At 39.4% G+C, this 23,226-nt stretch overlaps 1 protein-coding gene across 1 annotated transcript in view; it reads right to left on the bottom strand.

The window, feature by feature from the left end:
* LOC139155356 (sodium channel protein type 5 subunit alpha-like) overlaps window positions 1-23,226 on the bottom strand; it is a 377,085-nt gene that overhangs the window by 327,820 nt on the left and 26,039 nt on the right. Inside the window, exon 3 of the mRNA XM_070730487.1 lies at window positions 11,838-11,929. Coding sequence (XP_070586588.1) covers window positions 11,838-11,929 — 92 coding nt within the window. The remainder of the gene's footprint in view (window positions 1-11,837; window positions 11,930-23,226) is intronic.

Here is a 23,226-nt window from a genome sequence, read left to right as displayed (position 1 = left end):
TATTTTCTCTGTTTTATTCCTTCTCCTCTTCTTTCATTCACTGTCTCTGTTTGTCTTTTTCTGCCTTTATAGAGGAACAGGAGTATACATGCAAAGAAAACTGTCGCATACACAACAAAAATATAGCCACTAACTATCATCAATATTTCTTTGAACAACAGAAACAAGAGGTTTTACCAAATTTGGGCAGATTGCAATCTATGGTGCATGAGTTGAGTACAACTTGGTAAAATCTGAAGTTGCCCAGCCCTACCAACAATAGGGATGCAATTCAACACATTCCTTGATCAGCCCCATTGATCAAGAACAGTAAGTAATTATTATTATTATTATTATTATTATTATTATTATTATTATTATTATTATTATTATTATTATTATTATCACATTTATGAGAATTCTTGCAATTAAAATTCAAAGTAAGCCGGATGAGACTTCAAAAGCAATCCGTGTTAACGTCCAATAAATGCTAGTCAATTTCCTCATTTGAGTTGTGTCTCATTTAAACAATGAACAACCTCTACAGCCTTAAAAAGGCATTCAGGAATAACATGGGGAGCAAATCTTATAGGACACAATCCTTCCAGGTCTCCTGCTTGAATCCCACGTAAGAAAATTCAGCTTGAATAGCCATGCACTATTTCTTTCAGTTTCAGTATTTATCAAGAGCAAGATAGCTGTCAGTTACTTTCTGCCCCAATCAGGCGGCCCACTGCAAATAAGCCATTTTTTTAAAAAGCATTAGAATAGCAAGCAACACCAAACTTTCGAAATTCAGGGCATCCCTGAACACTAGCCTGGTTCTCCTATGAGAACTAGCAGCATTCATATGCTTTTGAACTTTAAAGCAGTGTCTCCCAACCTTGGCAACTTGAAGATATTTGGACTTCAACTCCCAGAATTCCCCAGCCAGCGAATGCTGGCTGGGGAATTCTGGGAGTTGAAGTCCAGATATCTTCACGTTGCCAAGGTTGGGAAACACTGCTTTAAAGCATCCATGCTCATGTTGAAAATTCACAACTAGACATGTAAAATATTTTATTTCCTGTAACTTGGATAAATAGATATCTCATTGACACCTTATCTGGTTTCATCTTTCACGTGAACCTTATATCCCCTTTATTCCTTTTATACAAGAAATGCTTCCTGAGTCAGAAAATCATGCACATGGCAAAGATAACATCCCCCAAAGCATGCCAGTGTTGTTGGGTAACAGAGGAGTAGTGTAGAACTGGTTCATTCCCTCTCGGCAAGAAACTATCTGTATTTTTTTTTTTTTCGTTCTGAGGTCCAACCTGTTCTGTTAGGACTTCTTCAGTCTCATATCCTCCCAAGATATGTTGGATTACAACTCCCAGAATTTCTCACCAGGTGAGAATTTGGGTAATCTAACCCATTAGGGGGAGGCATTTGCACTAGAAGTTTATAACACCTATGCTCCCTGAGCTGCACTGGCTACCAATTAGTCTACGGTCACAATTCAGGGTTTATAGGTTATCACCTATAAAACCCTACATGGCTTAGAATCAGACTATCTATGGGACCACCTCCTGCTTCACAGCTCCCAGAGACCAATAAGATCACGCACAGTTGGCTTCCTCCAGGTTCCATCAACTAAGCAATGCAGGTTGACCAGACCACGGGGTAGGGCCTTCTCTGTGTCCACCCCAGCTTTATGGAGCCAGCTCCCCACCCCACCCCGATGTCCGTACTGCTCTCACCCTACTGGCCTTCCAAAAGGCCATGAAGACCTGGCTTTGCCAGCAGGCCTGGGGGCCATAAAACTGACATCTTCATGGCCAAATGATATTGAATGGTACTTATGTATGTTGTCTGGATTGATTGAGTTATGGGTTTTTAAATTGGGATTTAAGAATTTTAGGTTTTCCATATTTGACTTTTTTTTTTTACTGTATTTGTATTTTTACATTATTGTAAGCTGCCCTGAATCCTTCAGGATTGGGTGGCATAGAAGCCAAACAAACTAACTAACTAACTAACTAACTATAATAATAATAATAATAATAATAATAATAATAATAATAATAATAATAATAATAATTATTATTATTATTATTATTATTATTATTTATTGGATTTGTATGCCGCCCCTCTCCTAACTAATTAACTAACTAACTAACTAACTAACTAACTAACTAACTAACTAACTAACTAACTAACTAACAAGGAAACAAACAAATAATAAAATTAAATAAATTGGGGTTTCCTTGTTGGTCTTATAAAACACAGACACATTTGGCTCTTTCCCAAAAGTCTGAAAGACATTGTTAGACAGATAATATAGGTGCTCCCCGACTTACGATCAAAATCGAGCACAAAAATTCCTGTTGCTAAGTGAGAAATTTGATGGGTGAGTTTTTACACCATTCTACAACTTTTCTTGCCACATTTGTTAAGTGGATTACTGCCAGTTGTTACATTAGTACCACGGCTGTCCATTGAATCTGGCTTCCCCATTGACTTAGCTAGGGAGAAGATCACGAAAGATCATCTCATTACCTTGGGACAATCGAGTCAGTTGCCAAACATCTAAATTTTGGTCACATGACCCATTGAGGATGCTACGATTGTCAAAAATGTGAAAAACAATTAGGTATGTCACTTTTTAGATGCCGTTGTAACTTCGAATGGTCACTACATATGAAAAGTTGTAAGTCAAGGACTTCGGTTGCAACTTTGATAGCTTGTATACTATCAAGATTCCACAGTAGATCAAAACTCTTGGAGTTTATCTCAGCCTTGACATTGCATAAATGTTTGTTTGTTAGATTTAAATCCTTGGATTTTCTTGGGGCAAAGCAGGATTCCTAATAATGAATTATGCACCTGTGTATTGTAGAAAGTTATTTAACTGTTGTTGTTTTTTTAAGCTGATATCAGCCAAAGTGGAATTTGGGACAGGAAGGATTTCAAGCAGATTAGTAGGAATGGCTTTCATGCACAATCCTGCAATAGTAAATATTGCAAATAGTAGGTTATTATTATTCCACACAAGGGACAGATCAATGTAGTAGGATATTCACTGGTGGCAAATATTCACATCTGCTACCTCACCTTCCTATTGGTGGAAACAAATACTGGTGAACCTGCCTTACCTGTGGCTGAGAAAGCAATAAAAACTGCTCAGCATTTTGTACAGCAAAAAGGTTGACACGAAATCAATAGACAGTAACAGTGACAAAATAGCTAATAAACATTTCAGAGGAGAAAGAAGAGGCAGACAATGCCTGAATGACCCCATCCTCTGTGATCACATTCTTGAAAGTGCTGGAAACAGCTTCTTCCTGGCCGGATGCACCAGAAAACACCTTAACTCGGCTGCTGAATTAACTCATTTTCTAGTTCACACTAGCCGTTCAACCATAAATTAACCAAATGGCTTGAATAGGTACAATTCTCTGAGCCACAGACAAATAAACCAAACATAGCATTAAGCAAAGGGCTTAGGTTGAGAATACAATGAGAATTTTAGTACAGTGGTACCTCTACCTACAAACGCCTCTACTTGTGAACCTTTCCAGATAAGAACCAGGTGTTCAAGATTTTTTTGCATCTTCTCAAGAATTATTTTTCACTTACAAATCTGAGCCTCTGAAACTGTAACCGGAAAAGTCAGGGAGAAGCCTCTGTGGGGCTCTAGGAATCTCCGTGGGGCTCTAGGAAGCCTCTAGGAATCTCCTGGGAGGAAACAGGGCCGGAAAAGTCAGGGGGAAGCCTTCTTGGAGCCTCTCTAGAAATCTCCTGGGATGAAACAGGGCCGGAAAAGTCAGGGAGAAGCCTCCTTGGAGCCTCTCTAGGAATCTCCTGGGAGGAAACAGGGCCGGAAAAGTCAGGGAGAAGCCTCCGTGGGGCCTCTCTAGGAATCTCCTGGGAGGAAACAGGGCCGGAAAAGTCAGGGAGAAGCCTCCGTGGGGCCTCTCTAGGAATCTCCTGGGAGGAAACAGGGCCGGAAGAGCCAGGGAGAAACCTTCGTGGGGCCTCTCTAGGAATCTCCTGGGAGGAAACAGGGCCTCCACCCTCCCTGTGGTTTCCCCAATCGCATGCATTATTTGCTTTTATAATGTTTCCTGTGGGAAAAATTGCTTCTTCTTACACAAACTTTTCTACTTAAGAACCTGGTCACGAAACGAATTAAGTTCTCAAGCAGAGGTACCACTGTATGTGTGTGTGTGTTTACATGCTGGCTCCTTACTTACAACCACTCATTTAATGACCAATCGACATTACAATGGCAGTGGAAAAATAAGTAAATTACTACCATTTTTCACACCCTTGACCATTGCAACATCCCCGATGGTTCCAGGGATCATGTGATTCCCCTTCTGAAAAGCAGAATCAACGGGGTAGCCAGATTCACTTAACAACCATGCTATTAAATTAACAACTGCAATGGTTGTTAGAAGACTGTGGCAAGGAAGATTGCAAAACGGGAGGGAAACTAACAACTGTCTCACTTAGTAAGAGAAATTCTGGGTTCAATTGTGGTCTGTAAATTACGGGCTACTTGCACTGATCTCATCTTATCCAGTCACTTACCTTTTCTACCAGTTTGGAACTGTGAATGCTCGCACGCACTTGCTTCACTCATGCACGGTGCTTCTGCACATGCACAGAACCTTCTGCGCATATGCAGATCGTACATGATGATGTTCAGGTGGACAGAGCCCCCCACTGCCACTACTGGTTCACTTGGGCAAACCGGTAGCAACCACCACTGCAGCCAAACCCATTCTCAGTAGAATAGATTTTCATCTTTTATGTCCCTCAACCGCCTTGAAGGAGCCTAGTAGGATTTCGTGCCCCCAACCTTTACTATTTCCCTTTTTATTTTTCATTGATGTGGGGAAATATTTATTTTATTAGACTTAGGTGCTAACCAGTTTAAAATTAATTCCAATACTCTGGAAATCTCTGATGGTACAATTAGATTAATGATATTACGGGCAAGTAGAGGAGCTATAACTACTTCCTATCTACTTTCGACACTTTTCTACTATTCCAATTGTGGATAAAAGGATAAGAGGAAAAGAAATAAAGATAGAAACAAATAGTGTAAAAAAAGAAAACCCCTTTCATTTTCGCTCAGCCTCCATGGAAATTAGTCTTTGGGAGTTAATTCTGCAGGATGGGTTTGTATAAGGTGGACAGAGTTTTGGTCTGGGGGAGTTAATTTAACTCTGTTTGAGGATAAATCTAATCCTTTGTGGACTATCTGACTAGGTCAACTGATCTCTTTTTGATGTTCCCAAAATGTACTAACCCTCCATTGACCCAGTTAACTGTGATGTGAGAATAGGGTATTATGACCAACAGGGATTATGTGAGCTTTGTGCCAAAATAACAGCAGCCAACAAATTCTCCCTTTAGATTAAAAAAAAAAGTATTGATTTTCAAAGAATTCATTAAACAAAAATTTCCCACCTGAATAATTCTAGAGGGAGGGAAGCAAATTAAGGTGTTTTTTTACCAAAATTAATGATGTATCCTAGAGGTATTTCTGGAATAAAAGGTGAGGGGTTGTAAGTACCACCCACAGTACTGATAGAACTTCCTATTTAATTAACACTGACAGGTGCACTACAATTATCATTACATGCAGAAATTTAGTTACTGTTCTGTTCTATTTTATCCCATGGAGATAATCCAATGGATGTAGAGACATGCATTCTAATACAATCTTTCATCCTGAGATATTCCACAAAAGAGAGAAGAATTTGATTACAGAAGGATAATTTGAGGAGAGGCAGAATAATTTGGAAGTTCTGACAGGATTGTGAAGTAGATTCACAGGATTGTGAATCTACTTCATGATTTGGAGAAAGTTTTAAGGGAAATCATTTGTCTCGAACCACTTGAAAGATTATGTCACACCCACAGCCTACTTTTGCAGTGGGCTATGTTGCTTTCCCAGCCTGAGACACACAACCAAGAGCAAAATGGACCATCAAGACAGACAGTCACAAACAGACAAGAGAACAGATAATAATAGATCAGTAGCCAGTCACTGTATCTCATTGCTTTCCAACAGGCTGGTGGAAAAGATAAAATACATTGCCTTGAGAATCTGTAGGAAAGTGGGGCTAAAACTCTCAGAATAAATAAATAATTTGTACGGGAGAAATTACAAGTAGTCCTTGACTTAGAACTATTTGTTTAATGACCATTCGAAGTTACAACTGTGCTGGAAAAAAGTCATGGATGACCATTTTTCACCCACAGGAATACTGCTACTTCCCCATGGGCATGTGATCAAAAACCAGACACTTGGAAACCGATTCATACTTATGACGGTTGAAATGTCCCAGGGATCATGCAGTCGCCTTTTGTGACCTTCTGACAGGTCTCCAACCTCCAAGGGTATATCTATGGAAAGTCAACAAACTAAATTATGATTGGTTGTTAGTACTATGTACATAACTGGTTGAGTTTGGCAATATACATAAGCAAACTGACAATGTATGTTTAAATATATTGAAACACTATAGCTTTAAGAGTTAGTGTTGGAGATTGCCACAAGAGGGAGCCAGAAGCGTGATTCTCTCTCTCTGACTCTCTCTGCTATTTCTGTTATTTACTCTGCAACTGCTGTAATGGGAACTGTGTGTTAAATGCTGGCTTATGTATTTGAAATCTAAACAAGTAAGACTCATTGTTTTGTATACGTATTGACTGATTTAACTGTGTATGACTAGGACTCTTCTTGACTAAGATATTTGCCAAAGTAAATAATATTTTATACACTTAATGTATCTGGATTGTATTTCTGAACCATTTCTTGTATCTTTGGGCTATCCGCTAGTTATCTGCTAGAAATCCACGTTTCCTCTGAGTATGCGTATCCTTAATAACTCAGAGATCACTCTGCAGACTCCTTAACATTGGTAATATTGAAATATGTCTGGGTATGTATAAGTAGGTCAGCTTCCATGTTTCGAGTCTGCGGAGAGGGGCGGCATACAAATCTAATAAATTATTATTATTATTATTATTATTGCCGTTGTTGTTATCATTATTATTAATAAAGTCTTAACTGTTGGATTTCCCTTCAGACTGAATTATCAAATGGATTTGGTGATCTCTCATCGAAGTAAAAGAAGTTGGATCTGATCAGATAAACTGTGGGAGAATACACTCTTTGGAAATAAATACAGGCAGTCCTTGATTTACAACAGTTCACTTAGTGACTATTCGAAGTTACAATGGCACTGAAAAAAGTGACATGACCATTTTTCACACTTATGACCCTTAGAGCATTCCCATGTTCACTTGGCAACAGATTCATGTCTTTGATGGTTGCAATGTCTCAGGGTCATGTGATCACTTTTTGAACCTTCTAACAAGCAAAGTCAATATGGAAGCCAGATACATCCATCAATCAATCAATCAATCAAGTCAATCAGAATTCTTCTAGTCCAACTAGATTCCAATAGATTCATATCTTTGATGGTTGCAGTGTCTCAGGGTCATCTGATCATCTTTTGCAACCTTCTAACAAGCAAAGCCAATATGGAAGACAGGTACATTTAATCAATCAATCAATCAATCAATCAAATAAATCAGAATTCTTCTAGTCCAACTAGATTCATATCATTCCAACAGATTCATATCTTTGATGATTGCAATGTCTCAACTAACAACAAAGTCAATATGGAAGCCAGATACATTTAATCAATCAATCAATCAATTAAATCAAATCAATCAGAATTCTTCTAGTCCAACTCGATTCATATCATTCCAACAGATTCATATCTTTGATGGTTGCGGTGTCTCAACTAACAAGCAAAGTCAATATGGAAGCCAGATACATTTAATCAATCAATCAATTAATCAAATCAAATCAATCAGAATTCTTCTAGTCCAACTCCGTGATCAAGAAGGAGACTGGTTGAGTCTGTTAGTAACTTAACAACTGTGGCAAGAAAAGTCATAACATGGGGCAATTTTCACTTAACAACTGCCTCACTTAGAAATTTTGGGCTCAATTACGATCGTACGTCAAGGATTATGTGTACACCCAGGTTTAAAACAAAAACAAAAACAGTGGAATAGCTTGCCTCCCAGAGTTTTGGGGTGGGTACTCAATCACTGGAGAATTTGTAGAAAAGATCAATCAACCAGTAAGAACTCCGGCCATGGGCAAATGCTTGGCTTAGAAGACCACGGAAATCTCTTCCAATTTTATGATTCTTTGATCTACAAACTTTGATCTCACCAAAGAAATGACCACTGCTTAAAGAGCTCATCGGTATGGGGTTCTTGGAGCTCTCTGTGCTTGGTAGGGGTTTGTTGTATTATTATTATTATTATTATTATTATTATTATTATTATTATTATTATTATTATTATTGGTCTTTTTGCAGACCTTTCATTATCAACTAGGTAACCTCATGATGATGTTTGTTTATTTATTTATTTATTACTGTGATTGGTATGGCGTCCAACTCCTTACAGACTCTGGGCGGCTAACAGCAACATAAAAATGATAAAACAATTTTTTAAAACCCTTAATTTTAAAACATTCAACCATTCAGCCGGGACAAGATGGAACCATTCACCGGCTCCAGGCCTGCCAGAAAAGCCATGTTTTTACGGCCTTTCGGAAGGCCAGGAGGGTTGGGATTGTGCGGATCTCATGGGGGAGGGGAGTTGATGCCACAGAGCCGGAGTCACCACAGAGAAGGCCCTCCCACATGGTTCCGCCAGCCAACACTGCCTGGCCAAGGGAAACCTGAATAGATGAACTTTGAGGGCCCTAAGCGACCGCTGGGAGGTGACAGGATGTGTGGTCCCATACATAATCTGGTCTTAAGCCATGTAGGGCTTTAAAGGTATTGAACAAATGAGCTGGGGTGGCGCAGCAGGTAGAGTGCTGTACTGCAGGCCACTGAAGCTGACTATAGGTCAGCGGTTCAAATCTCACCACCAGCTCAAGGTTGACTCAGCCTTCCATCCTTCCGAGGTGGGTCAAATGAGGACCCCGATTGTGGGGGCAATAGGCTGGCTCTGTTAAAAAAGTGCTATTGCTAACATTGTAAACTATACTCCTCAGTAAGATCTCAGTATTTACAGCCCCTACTTGACAAATTCATACACTGGGACTGTAATAAACAATTATCATATTTTCTTCAGGGTACAAATATATATGTAGTTTCTAGAACCGCTAAGTTTATAGTCATGGCTGTTCAGATGAGAATACGTTTTATAGAACATATTGGGGTGGCATGCAAAGGAGATGAACTCACTTAAGAATATTTTATATCAGTATCTTAGATTTGTTTAATATAGTCCTTTGCACGAGTTATATTCTCATGTTTTACTACTCAATTTTAGCATATTATACTGCATTTTAACTTATTATTTATTCAAATTCCCTGTATTTTAGCCAATTTTATTGCATTTTAACCAGTCAGTTTTATGACGACCGATATGGTCCTTTTCCTCGCTTTGATATGGTCGATTGACTAATCAAATAAAGTTGATATTGATATTGACTGTTTTTCACAATTATGACTGTTGCAGCATCCCTAAAGTCATGTGATTAAAAATTCAGCAAGTTTCCAATAAATATATGCTTGGCAACTAGCATATATTTATGATGGTTGGATGCCCTGGGAGAACATGTGTGACCTCCTGACAAGCAAATTCAACAGAGAAGCCAGATTCACTTAACAACCAATTACTAACTTAACAACGGCAGTGATGCACTTAACAACTACGACAAGAAAGGTGATAAAATGAGGCAAAACCTTACTTTACTGTCTTGGAAATTTTGAGCTGAACTGTGGTGATGTACACAAAATTTGTCGTGTGCTGGGTTGGCTGTTTTGACATTCTTCTCTACCTGGCCATGCAGGTGCAAGATGTTAAACACTAAGGCTGAAGAAGCCCAGTCTATGGCATATTTATTTTTCCCCATTGTTTCACTTTTACAGTACAGTACATTCCACTGCCAATTTAAAGGGTGGGAAGAGGGGAAAAGGAGACAGAAAGATAAAAGCATTCATAACTAAATTTCATAAGGAGGGGCAAGGGGAAAAAATGGAATTACCTCCATATTTAACTAAAATAAGGCAAGTGAGAGGATGTCAAAGAGGGGAGCTGGCACCACTGGAAAGTTTAAAAACTTTTATAAGAAGACTGCACTATTATATTTGCCTCAATTGGAGTTTCTGGGGAAAAAAGGCACTTGTGGATTGTGCCCAGATCCAGCTCAGTTTAATCTAAAATGCTCAAGAAAGATGAATCCAGCCTTCCAACATCCTCTCAACTGATGATGGGTATTGTAGTCCAACGCATCTCAGAGTCAACAAAGTAATAAAACAAAACAAGATTCATCTCTCTCTTTTTCCTCTATAAAAAGCAAGTTTAGATAAATACAAATATTTATAAATATAAATAGCCTTTAGCCTGCAAATTAATTTTATTGGAGGATCTTACTTTTTCCAAAGGGAGTGTCATATTTTTGCAATCTACCTCCAATATCATGGAAAATATTTCCCCCCCCAGCGTACTGGACCTATTTTAGTATTTTTGTTCTGTTTTTCCTAGCAAGTGCAAGGTTTAAAATACTGAATTGACTCATCAACTGTATTGCTGGAGGATATTCTTTGCAAGTCATATTTCAAAGAGGTACAATTTGGGCTAGTAGTTTAAGGTGTTGGACTAGGACAAGGGTCTCCAAATTTGGCAACTTTTAAAACTTATGGTCTTCGGCTGCTAGGATTTCTAAGCCAATATGGCTAGCTGAGGAATTCTGGGAGTTAAAATCCACAAGTCTTAAAATTGCCAGGTTTGGAGACCGCTGGACTAGAAACATAAAAACTTGGGTTTGAATCATATCTCAGAGCAGAAGTCAATTGCATGATTTTGACCAGTCCGTTCTGTCTGTCTCTCTGTCTGTCTATCTATCTATCTATCTATCTATCTATCTATCTATCTATCTATCTATCTATCTATCTATCTATCTATCATCTGTTTCTATCTATCTATCTATCTCATCTATTTCTATCTATCTATCTATCATCTGTTTCTATCTATCTATCTATCATCTGTTTCTATCTATCTATCTATCTATCTATCTGTTTCTATCTATCTATCTATCATCTATTTCTATCTATCTATCTATCTATCTATCTATCATCTATTTCTATCTATCTATCTATCTATCATCTGTTTCTATCTATCTATCTATCATCTATTTCTATCTATCTATCTATCTATCTATCTATCTATCTATCTATCTTTCTCTCATTAGAGATGCTGAGAAAGACATAAGGAGAAGAACCAAGTAGTCACCTTTTCCCCCATTCACAAGAAATGAGGGGACTGAGAACTCTGGCCCTGACCCACCCTATCAGCCCAGAGCTATTGAGGAGCCATGAGGAAGATCCTAGGCTGGAGCTGAGGGACTCTGAATTCTAATCCTTCCTTGGCCATGAAAGCTTTCTGTGCATTGTAGGGTGGGTCCTACTTTCTTAATCCTAGAAAGGAGACAATGGCAAATCACTCTAGAAAACATTGCCTAGAAAACAGCACGGACATACCTGTATAGTCATAAGACTGACTTGAGGGAAAAAAATTCCATCCAGATACTTTAAATCCACAAAAATGTCTTATGCTCACCACAAAATAAATTTTGAGGGAGTGGATGAGAGGGCCGCGTCAAAAAACATTCTATTGACAGTTTGCTCTTTTTCCCTTACTCATCCATGCAAAACCATATCCTACCGGCGGCCATTTTGCTACGGGGGAATGGCCCTTAATCTTTACTGGGTGCATCCCAAGTCTTTAACCCCATTATAATTTTTTGTTTTCACCTGAAATGACTGAGATTGTTTTCAGCGCCCGGAGAACTCTGAATGTTCGTAAGGCTGAGACATTGCCCAGGTCCACAAATTCAGTTATGTATCTGTAAACAAGGAAAGTTTCAGACAAGAAGAAGAAGAAGTAGAAGACCATGACAGCAAAACAAGGACAGCAAAAGAAGAGAAAAAGAAGAGAAAGAAGGGAAGGGGAGGACAGGGGAAAAAAATAGTCACTTGAGGCTGAGACCAGATATGTAATTATCAGGGCTTCTTACCTGGTTATATGAAACAGTTTTTATTTAAAAAAAAAAAACCCTGTCAGTAGCCTAACATTTGAAAGTATGAATTTTTTTTTTACCTAGTCTGATCAATTTTCTTACAAACCTGTTGAATTAAGCCAAAATTATTTGGAAACACTCAGCAAAGTATACATAGCTAAGGAACTGCCTTAAATTGTCTCAAAATGGGCCAGGCTTGCTTTGAAATAGCATAGGGTCACCTGCTCATGCAGGGGGTTGGACTAGATGACCGCCAAAGTCCCTTCCAACTCTGTTATTCTATTATCTTAAAGTTGGTGCACTGATTATACCAGAATTGGGTGAAGGGCTTTTCTGCCTTGGCAAATCTCAGCTGCATTGATTTTCTGTAGGTCAGCTGCTAAAATACCTGGGGACTACGGATATTTCTGTTCTATGTTTGGATGCTGGAGTAGCCCATGCAAACCACCTATTTAAAACAGATCTGTTTATTATGTTTCCATATTCCATTTTCTTCCCTGGTGAAGCTCAAGGCAATTGCACAGAATTCTTAAAAGATAGTGGGTGGTCTCCTATGCAAAGATCTGTTTAATTGGCCCATGAATTACTCACGTAATTTTTCTGCAGATAAGCAGAAGGAAGATCAGTAGTGCTAGGTGATTTCTCTTGCTTGCTCAACCTTACAGGTAGTCCTCAACTTATAACCATTAATTTAGTATCTGGTCAAAGTTACAGTCAGAGATTTATGGCCATTTTTCACTCTTAGGACAGTTGCAACATCCCCATGGTCGCATGGTCAAAATTCTGATGCTTGACAACTGGCATATATTTCAGATGATTACTGATCAGTTTTTGTGATCTTCTGACAAGTTAAAGTCAGTAGGAAGGCCAACAACAAGTGGTAAAATAGGGCAAAACTCACTTAACAACAACTCTTTTGCTAAGCAGTGAAAATGCTGGGCTCAATTGTAGTTATAAGTGTAGGACTACCGTGTTTCTCCAAAAATAAGATCCTGTCTTATTTTTTTGAACCCTGAAATAAGCCCTTGGCCTTAGTGCCATGCACTCAAACGCCTGATTGGGCTTATTTTCAGGGGATGTCTTATTTTGGGAAAAACAAAGTACTAAGACCATTAGATATGTAGATAATCTGAGGATAATGAAAGTGAAAACCAGTATTCTATTGCAAAAAACACAAAAACCATCACTTAAAGTCTTGGCCTTGGAATAGGATGAGGCAATGTGACTGGAAAAGATTTTTGGATCAAGGTAATTGTAAAAATGAAGTTTACTACAGAACAAAAAGGAATTAACTTTCCCCAGCTCTCACCCTCCATCTGCCTATAATCACAGATTGGTGAACAAAAACAAAAAACCCACTGTTTCAAAATTTTCCTATTGTATAGGGAATATGTCGAAATCTGTATGATGTTAAAAGGACCCTGAGCAGCTACAGTCTACATATAACCTAATAACCCCATGTTTTACACATTTTAAATATCAAGAATTGAAGAGGTGGAGACCAAACAAGTCAAAATAATACATGAGTTTAGGGATTTGTAGCTGCTATGAAAGTAAAAAGAATGAGGAAATTTTTTATGAATCTTTTTACATTATAATTCACTTTCCAACATAAGAACATAACTAAATTTCTTCCAAAATGGTTAGCGATTTGAAGATTCCTAGGAAAGGATCTAAGTTTTTGAAGTTAAAAAGGAATGCAGGAAATCAGTTAATACCAATTCAATTAATACCTTTGATCTTTTTATCCCAATAAAGGGCATACAAATTTAATAAATAAATAAATAAATAAATAAATAAATAAATATTGTCAGGCTTCCCAGTTACAATAAAACACCATATTAATGAAACAAACACACATTAAAAAGTTATGATATTTGTGTAGTTACTTACCAAGTACATCTAAATTATATTAAGGTAACCAAAACATCTTTACAATCCCCAAGACTTATCACAACTTTTGAGCACCCCCCTAATGCTTGGAAATTGAAAAAGCCCTAATTATAGTGACTACAAGTAGTTCTTGACTTACAGCAGTTCGTTTAGTGACAGTTTGATGTTATAACGGCACTGAGAAAAAATGACTTATGACCATTTGTCACGTGATTTAAAATTCAGACACATAGCAATTGACTCATATTTATGACAGCTGCCATGTCTCAGGGGACATGTGATCACACTTTGTGACCTTCTGACAATCAAAGTCAATGGAGGAGCCAGGTTTAACAACCCTGCTACTAACTTAACAACTGTAATGTTTCACTTAAAGTCAAGAAAGGTTGTAAAGTGGAGAAAACTCACTTAACAACTGTCTTGCTTTGCAACATAAATTTTGGGCTCAGTTGTGGTTGTAAGTCGAGGACTACATGTGTAACATATATTTAACTGTAATGCAAAATTCAAGATTAGTCAATTTATTGCAGCCAAACTACAGAGCCGTTATGAAAGAATTCAACAATTTTTGTATAACAAATTCATAATCTAATTATATCTAATTATAACAATTAATGCTTAAAGTCTCTCGCCCACCTGTTCTACATAAAAGGCTAGGAGGGAATTTCTTTGGAGCAAGAAATACAATTTCCATCTGTTTCTTCTTTTATTTTCTTCTTCTCTGGGGAAGCTAGGTATTAAATTAGAATCTTCTTCACACATGCAGTCGACGTTCTGTCAATTAGTGGCTTATTTAAACTTAGCCCTTCACCCTTTTTATATATGTATGCATGAATGCATGCAAAACTTGGGGGGGGGGGAATTCCCCCAGTTATAAAATGAACTACTACAAAAGTGTTTTCTCCAAAAAAAAATATATTATTTTTTAATCATACGTATTGTTCCAAATATGAATCCCAACAATCCACCCCAAAATGCGACTGTTAAGAGAGCATCTGGCAACTGAAAATATCAATAGTAATAATAATGGGATTAAAACAAGCATCATATATATTTTTTTAAATACGGGAGTTTCATTTTACAGACTACCCCGCATCTTATTACTCAGAGTTAACTCAGCAGAAGGGATGTGGAAAACCCCTATTCAAAACCTCTTCTATTTTCCTGCTGACAAAGGAATGAGGAGGAAAAGATAAAAATATGTTAAAAGATTGTCAAAGCTAGAAGACCTGTCATAATGAGCCGGGGTGGCATAGTAGGTAGAGTGCTGTATTGCTGCCTTCATCATGGCTGATTGGATCTCTTCTATGGACAAAAAACGCACCTGGCCACAACGCGCTACAAGTCCACGAGTTCCTGTCCAAACACCAGGTGCCAACGCTGCCCCACCCACTCCTATAGTCCTGACGTTGCCCCAGCAGACTTCTTTTTGTTCCCAGCCCTAAAGGGAACCTGTTTTTCATCCATAGAAGAGATCCAATCAGCTGTGACAATGACCTTACGAGAGGTTCCCGAAGACGCCTTCCATGGCACATACTGGTCATGGCAGAGTCACTGGAAAAAATGTGTAGAGGCCCAAGGACAGTACTTTGAAGAATTTTAAGTGTTTGTGTGCAAATATGTTCAATAAATTACTTTTGGAATGCACCCTATATTTGCCCACAAAGCACCTAATGCAGCTGCTATCAGTCCACGGCCTTTACGGCACAAGACTTTTAAGGACCAGCAAAGAACTCCCAAGTTTTGTCATGGAATCATATTAAGCAACCTCCTTTGAACTGAAATTTAGAGCCAGATCAGTCCTACTTCTTTTTACTTCCATGCCTTTCATTTGCAGGGGTGAAATTCTCTGCAGTCTGCTACCAGTTTCTCTTCCTGTGCACTTTGCGCATGTATGCGCATCACAGGCACTATTGAAAAATGAGCATTTGGAAGCCATCACAGTCTGCAAAGGTAAGTAGAACAGCAAGGGGTATCAGCTGTGCTATGTGATTTAGACTTGTTAGAAAGCAGAAAATCCTGCTAATCTAGATCACACGGCACAGCTGATCGTCACACAGCTGATTGTCGGATATACCAGTTCGCCCGAACCTGTAGCATTTTTAAAAAATTATTGGTTCACCCAAGCTAGTAGCATTTTTTACTACCGGTTTGGGCAAATTGAGCTGAACCAGTAGCATTTCACCTCTGCTCGAAGGTGTGACCAGTCCTTCGTTTAGTATTAAACACAATTTAGTACAGATGTCCCAAATCCTTTCAGAGCTACAGATGCTTTTGAAAAACAGCTGCCCTTCCCATAGAAATTCTGATGCACCATAATGCTAAATGCTTCCTTTCTAAAGCAGCAGCCTCCAACCTTTTGGGCACCAGGGACTGGTTCCATGGGGAGAACCTTTTCCATGGATTGGAGGGGACATGGATTTGCCCCATGCTGCCCGCATCCCACGGATAGGGCTTGGCTTGTTTGCGCAACTTCATTTCTGGCATGCTGAGACCAGGTGAAAGTCCACAAACTGGGGATTGGGGACTCTCATCCCACATCAAAAGCATCGAAAACATGACTTATGAGCAGATTTCACCCTTGCGACCATGGTCAAGTGATCAAAATGTGGTTGCTTAGCAACTGGCATGTACTCATGACTGTTTCACTTTCCCAGGGTCATGTGATCACCTTTTGTAACCTTCCCAGCTGGCTCCCAACACACAAAGCCAATGGGGAAGTCAGATTTGCTTAACAACTGCAATATTCGTTTAATAACTGCAGAGATTTGCTTAAGAACGGTGACAAAAGGGTCATAAAACGGGACAGAAAGTTTGGGCTCAGTTGTGGTCCTAAATTGAGGGCTATCTGTAGTGATTTCCCAATGTTTCATAAAATTTTAAACATGAGAAACCAGAGACATAAGAACTCTACAGGTTAAAATAATATTTTTTTTAAAAAAATGTTTTAAGCTCTGACCTTCACTGCAAGAATTCCTGTATTCTTATTATTACAGGTAATCCTCAATTTACAACCAATCACTTAGCAACCCTTGGATGCTATCACGTACCCCACCTCTCTCTCAAAGTATTTATGATTTGGTTTCAAAGTTCCTACAGTCAGGAGCGCCCCTACAATCATGTGCTAGGATGCTATAGGGTTCCTGCTTAGGCAGGGGGTTGGACTCGATGACCCACATGGTCCCTTCCAACTCTAACAATAAATAAAAATAAATAAATAAAATAAAATGTGGCTGTATTTCGGACACTCAGCCAATAGCTTGTATTTGCAGCTACTTGGAGCACCCCATGGTCACATGACTAGGATTTATGATATTTTTTTCCAAAAATTAGTATTTTTCCCCCAATACTAAAAATTAGTATTTATTTCAGTAAAAAACAAAATGCCCCCTAAAATATTAATGATTTTGCTTAACAGTCACCATGTTCGCTTTATGAATGTGGTGCTCAGTTAACATCTGCCATAGGTCTGGAAATTTATTTTATATTATTTATTATTATTTTATTTATTTATTTGTCATACAAGTTTAGTATTTTAGTACGTATTAAGATAACATAAGTATAAAGTAGAGATAGAAAAGATAAAAAGACATTAGGACAGGAACGGTAGGCACGAAGGTGCACTTATGTACGCCCCATACAGACCTCTTAGAAAAGGGGAGAGGTCTATTGTAGAAAATGTAAGGTTGAAGATTTTGGGGTTGGGGGAAGAAACAACAGAGTCCGGTAGTTAATTCCATTCGTTGACCACTCTATTGCTGAAATTGTATTTTCTGCAGTTGAGTTTGGAGCGATTTACATTTAGTTTGTATCTATTGCATGCTCTTGTGTTGTTGTTGTTAAAGGTGAAGTAGTGACTAACGGGAAGTACATTATGATGCATGATTTTATGAACAACAGTTAAATCAGTTCGGAGGCAGCACAGCTGTAAATTTTGATGATCTGCTTTACGATCCTCACGACTTACAACCATAATGGTCAGACTCTATTACAGTCATAAGTCGAGGACAACCTGTATAAGAATAACAGATGAAAAATGGCATACAAATACTGTATCAAACACTGCTCAAAAAAATAAAGGGAACACTCAAAAAACACATCCTAGATCTGAATGAATGAAATATTCTCATGGAATACTTTGTTCTGTACAAAATTGAATGTGCACAACAGCATGGGAAATGGATTGTCAATCGGTGTCGCTTTCTAAGTGGACAGTTTGATTTCACAGAAGTTTGATTTACATGGAGTTATATTGTGTTGTTTAAGTGTTCCCTTTATTTTATTTTTTTGAGCAGTGTTAGCAATGCTCAAAAAGCAAGGTCCTCAAAGGCATCCCTTGTATTTTGATGTCCTTCACCATTTATTTTAATTCACTCTCTGAAAAGGTGTGAAGTTCTGGTTCCAAATCCTCAACGATCCAGAGGGAACAGTTGTACAGCCTGGGCGGTCTCGTGTTTTCAAACAGCGTACTATTCATTTATAAAACCCTGCATGTTCTCTTCCACACTTGAGATACTAAAAAGGCACAAGTAGTTTTCAGTTCACAAGGTTCAATCGAGGACGAGAACAGACATGGGGAGTTCCAGGTCTATTGAGAGGACAAGCTAAACAGACTGATAATGCTATAAAGAAACAGTTTGAATTTTTCCCCTTCATCTTCCTTCCTTTAGGGCAGTGTTTCCCAACCTTGGCAACTTGAAGATATCTGGACTTCAACTCCCAGAATTCCCCAGCCAGCATTCGCTGGCTGGGGAATTCTGGGAGTTGAAGTCCAAATACCTTCAAGTTGCCAAGGTTGGGAAACACTGCTTTAGGGCAACAGTATAACTCCTTTTGATTATAATGAAATTATCTATTGGGCAGCGAAGAGTGTACTATTTTTCGTTCACGTAAACCTCGAAGAGCTTATACAGGTTGTCCTCCACTTGTGACTATAATCTTGCCACAAAGAAGAGGGAGTCAACCCAGTCTCCAAAGCACACGAAGGCAGGAAAAAAAGCAATGGATGGAAACAACCTAGAACGGTGGTGGTGAAACTTTTTTTACCTTGGGTGCCGAAAGAGCATGCACACACACTATTGTGTATGCACGAGTGCCCACACCCATAATTCAATGCCTGGGGAGGGCAAAAACAGCTTCCCCTGCCCTCCAGGAGGCCCTCTGGAGGCTGGAAACGGTCTGTTTCCCAACTTCTGGTGGGCCCAGTAGGCTCGTGTTTTGCCCTATCCAGGCTCCAAAGGCTTCCCTGGAGCCAGGAGAGGGTAAAAATGCGCCCCCCCGGTACCTCAGAAGCTCTCTGGAAGCCAGAAATCCCCCCCAAAAAACTCTGTGTGAGCCAAAAATCAGCTGGTCAGCACACACTTTCATGTTGGAGATGAGCCACAGCAACAGCTCACGTGCCAGCAGAACAGAGAAATCTCCTGGTAGTGAGAATGATTAGGGGACTTGAAATCAAGACTTGCGAAGAGAGATTGTGGGAACTGGGCATGGATAGCCTAGAGAAAAGGAGGGGCAGAGGGGACATGATAGCTGTATACAGGTATATGAGGGGTTGCCACAGAGAGGAGGGGGCCACTCTATTGTCCAGAGCACCAGAGGGCCGGACAAGGAACAACGGCTGGAAGCTGACCGAGGAGAGATTCAACCTAGAAGTAAGGAAGAACTTCCTGACGGTCAGAGCGATCAACCAGTGGAATGAATGAATGAATGAATGAATGAATGAATGAATGAATGAATGAATGAATGAATAAATAAATAAATAAATAAATAAATAAATAAATAAATAAATAAATAAATAAATAATCAGTGGAACAACTTGTTTCCAGAAGTTGTAGATGCTCCATCACTGGGGGTTTTTAATTAGAGACTGGGCAACCATTTGTGTGAAATGGTATAGGTCAGTGATGGCGAAGCTATGGCATGGGTGGCATAGGTGACAGGCGGAGCCATATCGGCTGGCACACGAGCCGTTGCACTAGCTCATCTACAATGTGCATGTGTGTGCCAGCCAGCTGATTTTTGGCTTGCACAGAGGCTCTTGGGGGGTGTTTTTGGCTTCCAGAGAGCCTCCTGGGGGGGGGGAGGGCATTTTTACCCTCCTCTATCTCCAGGAAAGCCTTTGTAGCCTGGAGAGGGCAAAATATGAGCCCACTGGGCCCATCAGAAGTTGGGAAACAGGCCATTTTTGGTCTCCAGAGGGTGGGGGAAGCTGTTTTCGCCCTCCCCAGGCATTGAATTAAGGGCGTGGGCACTCATACATGTGCAATAGTGCATGCACATACTCTTTTGGCACCTGACAAAAAAAAGGGTTTGCTATCACTGGTATAGGTTTTCCTGTCTGAGCAGAGGGTTGGACTAGAACCGTGTTTCCCAACCTTGGCAACTTGAAGTTATCTGGACTTCAACTCCCAGAATTCCCCAGCCAGCATTTGCTGGCTGGGGAATTCTGGGAGTTGAAGTCCAAATATCTTCAAGTTGCCAAGGTTGGGAAACACTGGACTAGAAGTCCCTTCAAACTCTGATTTTATCTACAGGCAGTCCTCGACTTATGGCCAAAACTGAACCCAAAATATATGTGGCCCCGTTTTATGACCTCAAGTGAATCCCTGCAGTTGTTAAGTTAGCAACACGGCTGTTAAGTGAATCCGACTTTGTTTGTAAGAAACTCACAAAAGATGAGCATATAATTCTGAGACACTACAGCTGTCATGAACATGAGTTGGTTGCCAAGCATCTGAATTTTGATTCTGTGACTATGGGGATACTGCGATGGTCGTGCAAAAGTGTGCAAAATGGTCACAAGTCACTTTTATTCGGTGCTTTTATAACTTCAAACGGTCACTAAACAAACTGCTGTAAGTCGAGGACTACCCGTACTGCTACAGGAGCTTTGCAAGTTGCTCAAAATAATAATAATAATAATAATAATAATAATAATAATAATAATAACAACAACAACAACAACAATGTCAAAGGGTTAAATAAGGTCCAGGAGGGAAGTGTTTTTAATAGGAAAGTGAACACAAGAACAAGGGGACACAATCTGAAGTTAGTTGGGGGGAAGATCAAAAGCAACGTGAGAAAATATTATTTGACTGAAAGAGTAGTAGATCCTTGGAACAAACTTCCAGCAGACGTGATTGATAAATCCACAGTAACTGAATTTAAACATGCTGGGATAAACATATATCCATCCTGAGATAAAATACAGGAAATAGCATAAGGGCAGACTAGATGGATCATGAGGTCTTTTTCTGCCGTCAGTCTTCTATGTTTCTATAATAATGGTTTGCAAAATTATTTTACTTGTCCTTGTGTAACTATGGCCCTTTCCTCATAAAGTTTTATTTCCTTGTTTGGTTGATGTAGCCTTCATCTATTCACCAGCCCGAGGGTGAGCAGGTGAAGTCATTCTTGCCAATATTAAAACAATATTTTTGCCCATTCTTTCAACATCGTGAAGATGGGTGAAATCTATTAGGCTTTGGGTATCTATTGCCTTGGAGGAACATAACAGGGCTGGGAATGGCCAGAACAAAAGTAATAAATGCCAGAGAGTGTCATTAATGGGGACAAGGCGTTTCTTGCGGATGTAATTTATTTTATTATTTTTATTTTTATTTTTGCTGACTAAGCAATGGATGGAGTCCACTCAAATACCGTTGTGGGAAAAGCTTTGTAACAAGACTAGATTAAACCTGGGCAGATAAATTCCCTCGCATTTGTTTTCTTCCAGTCCTGGGTTTAATTTGCTAAAGCATAATTTGTTTTAGAAATTTGCCTCAAAGGATCTGAGTATTTTGATGCAATGCTCATGAGGATCACAATGTTTTTGCGTGTTTTTAGTTAAGCAATAGAGAGCCTGTATGAATGCCTTGTCTTTTAACCCTTTTCGAAAGTCAACTGGACTATCTTTATTTTCCCTTGAAGACTTTTCGCTTCTCACCCAGGAAGCTTCTTCACTTCTGACTGAATGGAGGAGGATAGAGGGATTGATATTCCTTGCAGCCATCTGGTTGCTAGCACTCTTTCTAAGAGTTATTGAGGACACTTTGATATTTATCTTTGGCTCCAGGGTCATGTGAATAGTACAAACGAGGGTGAAACCTTCTTGGGCCTGCTGAAAGGACTATGTTGTAAACAGGAGATGTTGTGGTTAGCTCTGGCCCAGCTCCTGCCCCAAGGACTGTGGAGGTGGAGGTGGGGGAAACATCCAAATGTCACAGGCCTGTTTTGCTGCCAACAGAGTCGGCCAGTTAATTATCCTCTGAAGAAGGAAGTTTCAGTGAGATGGATGAGGGGGGCCTGGCAGACAGCCCAGGAAGAAGCCAGTCCTCATTATCTTCAATAGACTCTGATGAGGAAACAATGATAGACCCACGCATGCGTAGAGCTATGCATAGGAGAGAACAGCTTCAAAAGTATTACAGGCGATAAGAGAGTCCACCTGTGGTTGGGTGGGGTTCAAGTAATTAGGGCTGCTGTTAAATGGGCAGCGTGCTGGTCTTGCAGTGTGGAAGATCATCTGATCATACTTGTGGACCTTGACTTGAAGTTCAGGATTGTTCTCAGGACTCTGTTTGGATTTCAGGACTTTGGCCATAAATCATTGTGAGTTTTACAACGACTGAAGAATTGTGGCTGTGACGAATTTCACAGTTACTCTTTAATTGACTGGCGTTTTCTTGTCTTTGTTATCTTGCTGCATTCAAGTGAACTTTGTGTTTACAACAACTCCCTTTGAATTTAAAAAGGGAGCTTTGTTTCTATTTAGTTTTTGGATAAATAAACTATTATTGCATTTTCCCACGTGTGTGACTACTTTAGCTATTTTTACCTTTAATTGAAGGCTTGTGTCATAAGCAGGCAGAACAGGAGACAAGTGGTACCCAGGATTGGGTCCCTTCCTGGACGGGGGGACGGCACACCGGTAGTGGAAATGGTGCTGCGCATGGGGCTCTCAGTGACTGGCGGGAGGGCACATCAAGGCGAGATTTAGCTTCTGCGCATGCTCAGGAAGCAAAATCTCATGAGAGGAGCTGTGCGCGCACGAATGATTGCACAATGGTTGTAAGAATGGGTATGACTGATTATTAAATGCAATTTTAGATGGCCCTGCAATTTTAAATTTAATGGATCAATTTTATTGTAATTTACTGTTTTTATATGTTGTAGGCTGCCCCAAGTCTTCGGAGAGGAGCGGCATAAAAATCCAATTCATAATAATAATA

The sequence above is a fragment of the Erythrolamprus reginae genome, unplaced genomic scaffold, assembly GCF_031021105.1.
Source record: "Erythrolamprus reginae isolate rEryReg1 unplaced genomic scaffold, rEryReg1.hap1 H_15, whole genome shotgun sequence".
NCBI classification, from domain to species: Eukaryota; Metazoa; Chordata; class Lepidosauria; order Squamata; family Dipsadidae; genus Erythrolamprus; species Erythrolamprus reginae.
The sequence above is the reverse complement of the archived record's forward strand: the minus strand, read 5'-3'. Positions and strand labels throughout refer to the sequence as shown.